The sequence below is a fragment of the Cetorhinus maximus genome, chromosome 11 (assembly GCF_964194155.1).
Source record: "Cetorhinus maximus chromosome 11, sCetMax3.hap1.1, whole genome shotgun sequence".
NCBI classification, from domain to species: domain Eukaryota; kingdom Metazoa; phylum Chordata; class Chondrichthyes; order Lamniformes; family Cetorhinidae; genus Cetorhinus; species Cetorhinus maximus.
Window position 1 is genome coordinate 123922371 of NC_135889.1, and position 12791 is coordinate 123935161.

Below are 12791 nucleotides of genomic sequence, written 5' to 3' on the forward strand. Positions count from 1 at the left end.
GCAATGACAATAAATGTTTCCTTGTAGAGTTCAATAACTCCATTGGTGACCTCATGGGTTCGGATGAAGACTCCGGCAATGAGGAAGTCCTGGACATGGACTATAGCGAGGCTGAAGCTGAGGAGTTGAAAAGGAATGCAGAGGTGAGGCGAGGGAGAGCACGTGTCTGTGGTGTGCAGTGGGGGAGTTGTGGGCCGCACCAACTCTCAATGTTGCCAGTTGGGAAATTGGGGCACCTCCTGATCAGCGGGAGGCGCAATGATAGAGCATTATGTTAAATTGTGTTCCTCCTTCCACGCACCCCCCACCCCCCCTCCCACCGCACCCTCAGCCTGCGTGCGCCATGTTTCCATTAGCCTTCATGACATGCAGCATCAGCCTGGATTGCAGAGTCAGGAGGCAGAGCAGCCCCAGATTGGTTGGGGGGTGGGGGGAGGTGGTGGTGTGGGGGCGGTTTTGTATGGGTGTTCTGCTTTGGAATCAAAGAATGGTACGGCACAGAAGGAGGCCATTTGACCCATCATGTCCATGCTAGCTCTCTGCAAGAGCAACTTGGCTAGTCCCACTGTCCCAACCTTTCCACATGGCCCTGCAAATATATTCCATTCAGCTAATGATTCAATTCCTCTTTGGAAGTTATGATGGAAGCTGCTTCCACCGCGCACGCAGGCAGTGCCTTTCAGATCCTAACCACTTGCTGCCTTTTAAAATAGAGGTTTTTCCTCATCGGTTCTTCGTGGAGGTTTGTCACAGTGAGTGCACTATTGTCTGTTGAGACTTTTTACTGACTGGGTTCCTGTTCTTGTAGACAGGCGAGCTCGCACATTCTTACCGACTAATCAGTGTTGTCAGCCACATCGGCAGCTCCTCCTCCTCTGGTAGGTACCAGATACTCTGATTTTTTTTTTAAACTTATTCTTTCACGGGATGTGGGGCATCGCCGGCTAGGCCAACGTTTATTGCCCATCTCTAACTGCCCATTTGAACCACTGCAGTTTCGTATGGTGTAGGTACATCCACAGTGCTGTTAGGGAGGGAGTTCCAGGATTTTGACCCAGCGACAGTGAAGGAACAACTGATATATTTCCAAGTCAGGATGGTGTGTGGCTCGGAGAGGAACTTGCAGGTGGTGGTGTTCCCATCTCTCTGCTGCTGTTGTCCTGCTTGGTGGAAAAACCTGATTTGTAGCCAGATTAAATGATCTACCTAAATGAGTGCTAAGGTAATAAAATATAACCCAGGATTTGGTGATGGTGTGGATTTGTCAATTCTACAGAAGCATTTTGAAGCTAATTGAATAAACAAAGGACACTACAGTTTGTTGAAGAGTCTTAGAACATAGTTCACGGCCTTGCTGCCTGCAAGTCAGAAGTTACACAGTTAACATCATCGTGGAGTCGGGTTCCACATTGATACCCAGCTCTCCACTCTCCGCTGTCAGACAGCTCGCACAATGTCTGGTGTCAGATAAGCCACAGTTAAGCGTGCTCTGTAGATTTCAGCTCTGCTGTCTGTATCCCCTTCTGTACCAAGTCCCACTCACCCCCATCACTCCTTTACTCACTGATTGATTACATTGGCTCTCAGGCCTCCCAGTCTAAAATTCTCACTGTCAGGTTCAATCCCTGAGTGGCTCCCTATCTCTGTAGCTTTCTCCAGCCCCACAACCCTCCAGCTCTGGCCTTTTATGCCTCTGTTGCCCAGGGAACTGGGCAGGACATCTTTTACATCCACCTGAGAAGGTCAGTTTAACATCTACTCTGAAAGACAGCACCTTTGGCAGTGCAGCACTCCCTCAGTACTGCACTGGGGAGGGTGGTGTCAGCCTGGATTGTGTACTCAAGTCTATGGAGTGGAAACTCAAAACGTGCAACCTTTTAAATGAGACTTAAGTTCTACCGACTGAGCCCCAGCTACACTAAGCTTGAGTTTTAAAAGCCTATAGGTTGTAGCGAGATGGGATGATGAGAACAGTCCAATGATTTAGAGCTGGGAAAGAATGAGTTGGAATATGGGGTGATATGAGCCTTGATTTTGGCACAGCGAAGATACTAGAAATAGGAAGTATGTGTCGGGTAGTGTTTGCAGTTCAGCAGAGAAAGGAAATAGTTGTTTGGTAGCACAGAACTTGAGTATTGCTGAAAAAGGAGATTTTTTTGTTGAAGCTTTTTGTCTTGCATTCATTAGGGCAATTCACAAGAAAATACCAATGTCAGGGAACAATCACCAGAGAAGTGACACTGAGTAAATTGTTGGAGCTGCGGACTGACAAGTGACCGGGTCCTGATGGACTTCATCCTAGGGTCTTAAAAGAAGTGTCTAGTGAGATAGTTGATGCATTGGTTTTAATTTTCCAAAACTCCCTAGATTCGGGGAAGGTCCCATTAGATTGGAAGATAGCAAATGTAACTATTATTCAAAAAGGGAGGGAGACAGAAAGTGGGAAACTAAAGGTCAGTTAGCTTAACATCTGTCATAGGGAAAATGTTAGATGCTATTATTGAAGAAGTTATAGCAGGGCACTTGGATAAGTTCAAGGCAGAGTCAACATGGTTTTGTGAAAGGGAAATCATGTTTAACCCACTTATTGGAGTTCTTTGAGGAAGTAACGTGTGCTGTGGATAAAGGGGAACCGGTGAATGTACTTAGATTTCCAGAAGGCATTTGATAAAGTGCCACATCAAAGGTTATCACGGAAAATAGAAACTCATGGTATAGGGGGTAACATATTGGCATGGATAGAAGATTGGCTGGTTAACAGGAAGCAGAGAGTAGGCATAAATGGGTCATTGTCAGGTTGGCAAGATGTAGTCAGTGTTGTGCCGCAGGGATCACTGCTGAGACCTCAACTGTTTACAATTTATATAAATAACTTGGATGGATGTAATGGTTGTCAAATTTGCTGATGACAGAGATAGGTATGAAAATAATTTGTGAAGAGGACATAAGGAGGCTGCAAAAAGATCTAGATAGGCTGAGTGAGTGGGCAAAGATCTGACAAATGAAGTATAATGTGGGAAAATGTGAAATTGTCCATTTTGGCAGGAAGAATAAAAGAGACATATTATCTAAATGGTGAGAGATTGCAGAGCTTGAGATGCAGAGGGATCTGGGTGGCTTCGTGCATGAATCACAAAAGGCTAGCATGCAGGCTAATTATGTAATTACAGCCCCACAGCATGCAGGCTAAGTAATTAGGAAAGCTAATAGAATGTTACCGTTTATTGTGAGGGCAATTGAATACAAAAGCAGGGAGGTTATGCTTCAGTTATGCAGAGCACTAGTGAGAGCACATCTGGCATACTGTGTACAGTATTGGTCACGTTAATTAAGGAAGGATGTAAATACCTTGGAAGCAGTTCAGAGAAGGTTTACCAGACTAATACTTGGAATGAGCAGGGATGCCTTATGAGGAAAGGTTGGACAGACTAGGCTTGTATCCGCTGGAGTTTAGAAGAGTAAGAGGTGACTTGATTGAAACATTAAGATCCTGAGGGGTTTTGACAGGGTGGATGTGGAGAGGATGTTTCCTCTTGTGGGAGAATCTAGAACTAGGGGGTCACTGTTTAAAAATAAGGGGTCAGCCATTTAAAGTGGAGATGAGATGATGTTTTTTCACTGAGTTGTGAATCTTTGGAACTCTTCCTGAAAAGGAGGCGGAAGCAGAGTCTTTGAATATTTTTAAGGCAGAGATGAATAGATTCTTGGTAAGCAAGGGGGTGATAGGTTACTGGGGGTATGCAGGATGCAATTTGAGGTTACTATCAGATCAGCCATGATCTTGGCAGAGCAGGCTCGAGGGGCCAAATGGCCCACTCCTGCTCCATGATCATATGTTCATATTGTCTAAGAACGATGAGCTGCCGCGTGATATATATAACAGAGTTCATCTTCATGGCTTGCTGCGTCCGCATATGTATGTTGCCTAAGAGACACGAAAGTGATGTCCCTTTATGCTTTATCTATGACCAGTTCTGCGCAACATGAATTGGCCAAGTGGTTGGGCGAATTGTTATAACTAGTTTTCCAGATATATGGGGTGAAAGGTTATCGGGGTTAGGCAGGAATGTAGGGTTGAGGTTACATTCAGATCAACCATGATCTTATTGAGTGGCGAGCAGGCTCAAGGGGCCGAATGGCCTCCTCCTTCTAACTCATATGCTCGTATGTATATGGTGAAGGATTTCTTCACATTTGCAAAGACCATACAGGACTTGCATATCGATAGCAGTGTTGTGTCCGTGTGCTCATTTGACATTGCTAGCCTATTTGCCAGTGTTCGACTTAAGGAGGCCATAGATATTTGCACTGCAGCACTTTATCATGGTGATCTAGACCCGCTACCATTGTGCAAATCAGTATTCATTGAGCTTATGAACTCGGCAATTCATGCAAATGGGTTCAGCTTTAATGACACTGTGTATGTCCAAATAGGTGGTGTTGCCAGGGGATCCCCTGTAGGCCCAGCTCTCGCAAACATCTTTGTTGGATTCCATGTGAAACGTGTCTTCAATGGAATGACACCCAGCCTCCTACCCCTGGCATATTTCCAATATGTGGATGATAACGTTTGGTATATTTAAATGCAAAGCTGCATATAATAATTTCCTTGCATGTCTTAATGGGCTCCATCCTGCGCTCAAATTCATCTTTGAAATGGAGCAGTCAAATGAACTCCCTTCCCTTGATGTACTAGTTGAGAAATCTGCCAGGGGGTTCTCTACCACAGTCTACTGCAAGCCTACCTTCACTGGTCAATACATGTGTTGGGACCATGCACTTTAAGATTGGCCTTATCGGCAACCTCGTAAATAGGGCCCAAGCCTGTCCTTGCAAACTTGATGCCGAAATAGGGCGCATCAAAAACATCCTGTGGGTTAATAGCAACCCTGATCAGATCATTTTGTGTATCGCTGTATATCGCGGTAACTCATGAACGGGCCTAAGGCTGTCACTTTCGGCCCAGAAAAGTGCCCAGTCTCCCTCAGATTATCTGGAAGGGCAAGGTATCTTGAAAATTTGAGCAACAGGTGAAGCTAGCTGTTTCACGCTGCTACTATGCAGCAGCAACACGAGTGGCATTCGTCACTAACGGGATGCTGCATCAAGTCAAAAAGACGTTCTGCCTATCACACAAATGAGTAATGTGTATGAATTTCAGTGCCAGTGTGATGCTGGGTATGTAGGCTGTACGTTCCAAAGACTGGCAGGTCGTATCAAACAGCATGTCCCAGCCGCTGTTCGCAACGCGCAAGGTACAGACCATACCCAAACAGCCCATGTTTGCTAAACTCAAAACATGGTGTCCAACATTAGATGTGATTCCGCGATTGGACATTTGCTAAATAATCCTCAGTGTGCAAAGAATTGTGCTGACAACCAATTTAAGATTGTCAGTTGGGCTCGCAATGCGGTGAATTTGCATGTACTGGGCGCTACATATATTAATGCATGGGGCCATGTTCTTTGCAGACAGAAGGAGCATGTGCACCCATTGCACGTGTTTCAGCTAAACAAAGTAAGTGATGGCCATTCACTGGTTCATTCCCCAGGACAATGGCTTGACCAATCAGAGTCGAGCTGCCTGGTTTAAATTTCCCAAAAAAAGCTTGGCAGTTAACTGTAAGCCACCACCAACTGGTGCATTCTCCTTGGCAATGTCTCTACCAATCCGAGTCAACTTGCCAACCAATCAGCACTCTTCTCATACAGTATAAATATGTCGTTTCCCCTGACTTTGATATTTTCTTGCAAGTTGTCCTAATGAGTTCAAGACAAAAAGCTTCAACAAAAAATATCTTTATTTCAGCAATACTCAAAGAAAAGGAAAATTCAGTGTCACTGACCTCTGGTACCATGAAAATAAAGACAGAACTCTGACCCCTTGTGCATCTCCCACTTCCTTTGCCCAACTGTTGTTTGTAGTGCCTTCAGCCCTCTAGACCCCTAGCTCTGAAATTCCCTCCCTAAACCTCTCTCCCTCCTTTAAGACCCTCCTTAAAACTACCTCTTTGACCAAGCTTTTAGTCATCAGTCATAATACTTCCTATTTCTTTTTACTTCTCCAACTTTCTCTGCTGACAAAATGCTTTGCTGAGACCACACTTGATTACTATGTACAGTTTTAGTCTTGCTACCTAAGGAAAGTCGTGTTTGCCTTAGAGGGAGGGGGTTGCAACAAAGGTTACCTAGATTTATTCCTCGGATGAGAGGGCTGGAGAATGGGAAGTGATTGAATAAAATTAGCCTTTATTCTCTGGAGCTTAGAAGAATGAAAAGTGATATTGAAATGTATGAAATCCATAAAGGGCCTGACGCAGTATATACTAAGAAGCTGCTGCTTGTTTAGAGAGTCTGGAACAAAGGGGCATAGTCTAAAGATAAGGGGTCAGCCGTTTAGGACTGAAATAAGGAATTCCTTCCCTCAATGGGTTGAGAATCTTGGAAACTCTGGAATGCTGTGGATGCTCAGTCGTTGAGTACATAAAGACAAAGATGATAGATTTTTGGACGCTAAGGGAATCAAGGGATGTTAATGTTGCAAATGCTGTGGCAATTGTGCGCATGCTGTAGTTGTGATTAAGAGCAGTTGATACTAATTGGGGAAAGGTTAGGGCACAGATACAAGAACCAGTTTCCACCTGTGAGGGGGAACTATGTGGAAGGGAAAAAGTAGCCTGCACTTAGGTTTATTCACAAAACTCAGCATAACTGACATTGAAGACAGACTGGTTCCAGCTTCTTCCTTTGCCAGAGAGGTGTTCACTGGATTAACAGGGATATGGAGAGAGGACAGGAAATTGGAGTTGTTATAGATGATCAGCTGTGATATTATTGAACAGAGAAACAGGCTCGAGGAGCCAAATTGTCAGTGACTCCTATTTTTTTCTTAGCTGGCTGATTACTTTTTGACTTTTTACTTTGTGTAGGGCACTACATCAGTGATGTGTACGATATAAAGAAGCAGACCTGGTTGACGTACAATGATCTGGAGGTGTCCAAGACGTTGGAGGGAACTGTGCAGTCGGACCGTGACAAGAGTGGCTACATCTTTTTCTACATGCACAAGTAAGAACTGGATGAATGTGATCCCCTTCTCCCACCCCCATCCCCACCGTCTCAACTCTGCGCTCCTAAACCCGGCTCCTGGACAGTTTGACCCACCGTGCGTTTTGGGGAAGCTGCCTTTTTAATGTACAGAATAATGCTGGACTTGCCTCCTCGGTGACTCAGCCACTTCACCTATCACAGAATCTTTAACAGTGCAGAAGGAGGCCGTTCGGCCCATCGAGGCCACACTGGCTCTCTGAAAGAGCAATCCACCTTATGCCTTATGCCTGTAACCTTGCACGTAGTGATTAGCTCAGCCTGAAGGTCAACTCTGACTTCAATCCCCAGTCTCTACTGAATTAACTGATCCTCCAGGTGGGATAGTTGTTGTATCTCCTGGGTTAGGTAAAGGAAATCAGACATCTACTCCAGCTCCTGCCAATTATCCAGGAACTGATTGTTATATTGCTGTAATAAATCACCTTGATCCCATACCTGTTACTGTAGTTAGCTTCCCCTCCCAATCCCATACCGGTGTTATGGTATTTGACTCCCCCAGTCACATGCCTGCATCATTACAATAACCCTCTTCCCCACCCCCACCCAGATCTCACACCTGCCACTATGTAATAACTCTTGTACATATTGGCAGTTTAAGATAGCCTGAAGAGCGCTGGTTGGAAGCCCTTTCGGCAAAGGGCCACTTTTCTTTGTTAGTTGCTGGATTGAGAACCATTTTGTTACTAATCTCTCCTTTCCATTCTCCTTTGCAACTCATAGAGAGGTGTTGGAAGAGTTAGTGGAGGCAGAGAAATGCCCACAGTCCACGGGTTTGGACTCCAACAGGCCAGTGCTGCAGCCCCTGTGACGGTGTGAAGACTATGGCACGGGAGCGACTCGTGCTGGCACTCTACCATCAGGGACCGAATGTTGTTTACAGCTAGTCCTGGGATAAATACCTCCTAAAATAGTGGTAGATCTTCGCCAGACTGCAGTGATCCAGGGCCTTCACCCGTTTGGTCTTTGGAGCCAGGCAATGGCGCTGAAGGTCGACACTTGGGATCATAGTGCAGTGAGCTCATTCCTCTCACGGACAGGCACTTGAACTCTACGTTACGAGAGTCCTGGACAAGTACTGGTGCCAATCTGTCACTATTTCCAAAGATTTTCAAGGAATTCAAGTTGGAATTGTATCACGAGACTGTTTAGATGTGAGGGTTTTTTTGTTTTTTTTTTAAAAAAGGAAAAAAATATAATATATGAATCTAAAATTGCTGTTCTTGCCCTGAAGAGGTCTGTGTGTGCCAACTGAATAGGAAGAGTGGATGCAGACTTAAGATTCCCCATGACACTCGAACTTCAGGGTTAAACAGAGGGTTTAGGTTTGGTTTGTATAGTCAAGCTCTAAAATGTAAGTTTTTTTTTTGATGGTCAGAGCATTAACACTGTATTTACATGGTCTTAGGGATATGGGAGATATTTTTACTGAAGGGAAGGCAGACATGCCTCTAAGCTTTTCTCGTGGAACCAGCTTCTGCGGCCTCCCTGTCTGTCCTGGCAGGACCCCGCGTGAAGCTCCCACTCCCAAGCTCCCTTCCCTGCGTTTGCTTGTAAGAGTGGCCATGGTTTTCGCAAAGCTCACTGCTCCGCAGAAGGCCGCGTGTGAGGTTTCCCTGAATCGCTGGGGAACTTCTAATGTCAAGGCTGGTTTAAGTTGCAGCTCCAGCGGCACTGGAGTTGAAACCTTGGTCCAAATGCAGAGCAGTCCAAGTGCCTGCAGGGTGTGCCTGTCCCTATTCTCGGAGGAGGCGTTTCGAAAAATGCTCTCTGTTCTGTTTTCTAACTTGTTTGGGTTGCTGGCGACTGGATGCTTCCCTCCATCAAGCCGAGGTGCCCCTTAGTTTCAGCCTCGCCATTTCATACTGCACTTTATTTTTCTACTCCTGTATCTCGAGGTCTGTGCACTAGAAACTGTTCTCTCATCCACTACCTCCTCCACTGTCACTTCTTCCGAAGGGAAACCAAAGCACCTCTATCCACCCAGCAACCAGAGACTAGACCCCAGCATCTGCTCGGTGAGTGACGCGAGGCTTAATATGTCAGTAACCTGGCATCAGTTAAAGGAAGGGCTTGTCTCACTGGTGATCTAAGCTCCACACGATACTGTCTCTTCCTTGCACTGCTGGGTGCAGTGTTTGTACAATTTATATATATATATATATGCTTATGGTATAGACTCTGAACATGGAGAGGGGGCTACTACCCCTGTGGGGGTAGGTTTCACACTGTCCCAGCAGGGAGGCATTTTGACCCTCAGTGGGCGACTTATTGCCCATTGGGGTGTGGGGGCTGGCGTTGCTACTGCACTTTGTTGCCTTCCTTAGAATTCTAGTGGTGCCTGATCTTTTCAAGCCCCAACAAGGCCCCAGTCAGTTGAACTGGGTCTACCTCCATGAAGTGTCACACTGTTCAATTCTTTGCATCCATAACTTGGTGTGGAAGAGAATGGAGCTGCCCTGTACACACTCTTCAAAACACAGTCTGTGGGCACCATTTGCAGAGCGGCCAATTCTCTGGTTTTAATATATTTTAATGGTGTGCACGGAACACAGCATTGCCTCCACATACCCTAGATTTGTCCTCACTTCTTCCACCCTCCCCTCTCCCGCCACATTCAATTTGAGCATAAGCAGCAGCACCCAATCAGAGTTAGTGAGAAGCCCGATATACAGGACCTGCTTTCTAGCAGATGAAAGGTCTTGATCAGAAAGCAGATAAATCCAGGGGGTTCACTTGCTGAGGAGCTGGGTTCATGCGGCTTGTTTGTGGTTAACTGTCGAGCTTTGGATCTGGAAGAGAATTTCACTAAACCACAGGTGCCCGAGGAGCCTCCCCTCTGTGTGAAAAACGTTCAGATTCTCACTGCCTCTAGATGCCAAGCCCCAGATACAGGGCGATTAACTATTTTAATAGTGAACAAAGCTGCCAACTCCTGATTTCTTTTAGTCTCCACATTTCTTCAGATTGGGTAAGAACTTAACTGTCAGTTTCGTTCCCCGTATAGTTGTCAGGCTGGTCCATAACCTGCTTACGATCTGTATTAGTTCAACGTACCTCAATAATAGACACCTTTACAGCGTCACACTCTCTTTCCCTCCCCCCTACTTCCTCATTGTGCATGTTTCTCTTGCTCTCTCTACCCCCTCACCTACCCTCTTTCCTCCCTCTCTCTTTCTCTCTCGGGTTTGTAGTTTGAGAATGAACATTGGTGACTCTGATCTGTAGATCAGATTGTAGATTGTGCTGCTCTAGGAACTGGTCATTCCAAGGAGATCCTCCTCGGGTGGTGCATTGTCTTCCCCCCTCATCCATAACTTAAACCCTCAGTCCCCTGTCTTGGTGTGTCTGTATAATTCTGCCACTCAGTGTTACTCCCCTCCTACTTGTATCCTCGTTTCCTTGTAACCCCTCTCAGAAGATATCTGCTGTTCCTTGTGGGGGATGCATTCACTGAATGTCTGTCTCCTCTGTCAGATATCTTGACACTCAGGATTTCTCTTGTGGGCCATCTGTACCAGGGAAGCAGCTTCATTAGCACCAATCACGCAAGTTCTTATGCAGATTTGTTAATAAAAAGACAGGATTTTCTGAAGTGTAAACTATCCATCCCTTTTTTTTTATATTGTGGGTTATGGTGTGAGTAGAGGGGAGCTGAAAAGGACACAGCCTCTCTCCCCCTAATATTGACCAGATTGGGGCAGGTGACTCTGGAGTTTTTTGGAGGGCTGGTCAGGGAGCGGTTGCAAAGTCTGCCTCCTGTATGGGTGTGTGCCTGCAGGGGTGGTGCCAGAAATGGTTAGGTATGTGCTACCTGCTCTCCAGATTGACAGTTGCGCTGGCATTGAGGCCAATGATGGGAACCAAGTCCCAGCACAGACTGGAAACCGAGTGAAATGGGTGCTGCTGATCTTTGGAAACCCCAGACCCATGGTGCAGCATCAGAGGCAGTGCATACTACAGGACAGAATGGTCCACTGTCAGCGATGGGACATTAGAAGCTCAGTGTGAAGCGCCGAGCTGTTTGGATTTCCAAAGTTGGCCATGAGCTTGTTTGCCGACCGTTTATTTTCATTATTTTCCTGGTTGCTGATTCTGGCCCACTCCGTGGCTGGACCATCCTGTATGACTGCTCATATTTATATAATATATATCCAGATATTTATGTGTGTAAATGAAATTAATTTCATGTCTGAGGAAAGTATAATTCTCGCATGGGATATGACGTTTCTTTTTGACAGGAGGGCTCTGTCCACAAAACCTGCCCTGCCTCGTTAGGTGCATTCGATTTTCCTACACTCAGAATCTCTGGCGGTTTCCCTTCGAGCGTGATTGAGCAGCGCTCCTGTGTTTTGAGATGTTTTTTTCTGTGTTTTAGCAGATGAGTTTTGCCTGTGACGATTGCTGCTGCTGTCCCTGTGATTTATTTTTTTTTAAAACAGTCCATGCAGAGGTTTGTGACAATAAAAGACAATTCTGTTTAAAAATCCATTGGTCTGCTCTAGCCCTTATTTCCTGCTGTCTAAAGTCTTTAAAAGGAGAGTGGGTCTTCGTGGAGGGGGGGTGGGGGGGGTGGTTGGTGCGTGCCCTGCTCAAGGCCATTGCTGCCCCACCCTTGAGATTCCTGTACTGTTTGAAGAACTTCCACCCACCCCCCATCGATTCCTGCTTCGCTTAGTAAGACACCCCCCTCAGTTTTTTGACCATTCTTCACACATGAGCTCAGACAGCGATTGTCAGCAGCACACCACAATCGGGCTCTTGCCGGGAGATACTGGTTAGCAATTGCGAGCAGGAACCCTGGCTGCTGCGGGGGTGGGTAACAGCAACTTCTTGCCAGTGATGTGGGCTTCGCAGCAGCACACTGCCATCCAAATAATTATCTGTGAGGAGGGCAGCTCAGTTGGTGAAAGGAAATAACTTGCATTTACCAGTACCCTTGAAAAGGGGCAGTTAGGAATGGGTATTAAATGCTGGCCTTGACAAGATCCCTTTAACACATTTATTTGGCATCTTTTCCATGGTTCAACAACGTGGACTTCGCAACCTCAGGATGTCCTGAAGGCACTTTACGGCCAATTTTTCTTCATTCTTTGGGGTATGGGTGTCACTGGCAAGGCCAGCATTTGTTGCCCATCCCTAATAGCCCTTGAACCGAGGCTTGCTAGAGAACTCCCCCACCACCCCCACCGATTCCTGCTTCACTCAGTAAGGCAACCCCCTCAATTCCTTGCCTAAGGAAATCAGCCATTCTTTGCACATCAGCCCAGGCAGCAAATGTCAGCAACGCACCACAATCGGGCTCTTGGCGGGGAGTTGCTAGATAGCGATTGCGAGCAGGAGCCCTGGGCAGTTAAGAGTCAGCCACATTGCTGTGGGTCTGGAATCGAACGTAGGCCAGACTGAGTAGAGATGGCAGATTTCCCTCCCTAAAGGACATTAGTGAACCAGATGGTGTTTTATCACAATCGATGATAGTTGTCATGGTCACCATTACTGCGAATAACTTTATACTCCAGATTTATTAATTTAAGTTCCACCAGCTGCCGTGGTGGGATTTGAACCCATGACCCCAGAGCATTGACTTGGGTCTCTCGATCACTAGTCCAGTTGCCACTACACCACTATCCCCCCATTAATTAATTGTGAAGTGTTGCTGTTGTAATGTAAGAAGCATGGCAGCC

At 46.1% G+C, this 12791-nt stretch overlaps 1 protein-coding gene across 3 annotated transcripts in view; it reads left to right on the top strand.

The window, feature by feature from the left end:
• The window catches only part of usp37 (ubiquitin specific peptidase 37), a 48222-nt gene extending 39944 nt beyond the window's left edge, over positions 1-8278 (top strand). For 2 of the 3 annotated variants that reach the window (XM_078552719.1, XM_078552720.1), the window contains 4 exons: positions 28-143; positions 809-878; positions 6930-7068; positions 7831-8278. In XM_078552719.1, the coding sequence (XP_078408845.1) occupies positions 28-143; positions 809-878; positions 6930-7068; positions 7831-7918 (413 nt within the window). In that variant the 3' untranslated portion in view covers positions 7919-8278. The remainder of the gene's footprint in view (positions 1-27; positions 144-808; positions 879-6929; positions 7069-7830) is intronic. The other variant, XR_013578014.1, reaches the window with a different exon arrangement.
• Positions 8279-12791: the final 4513 nt, after the last annotated feature.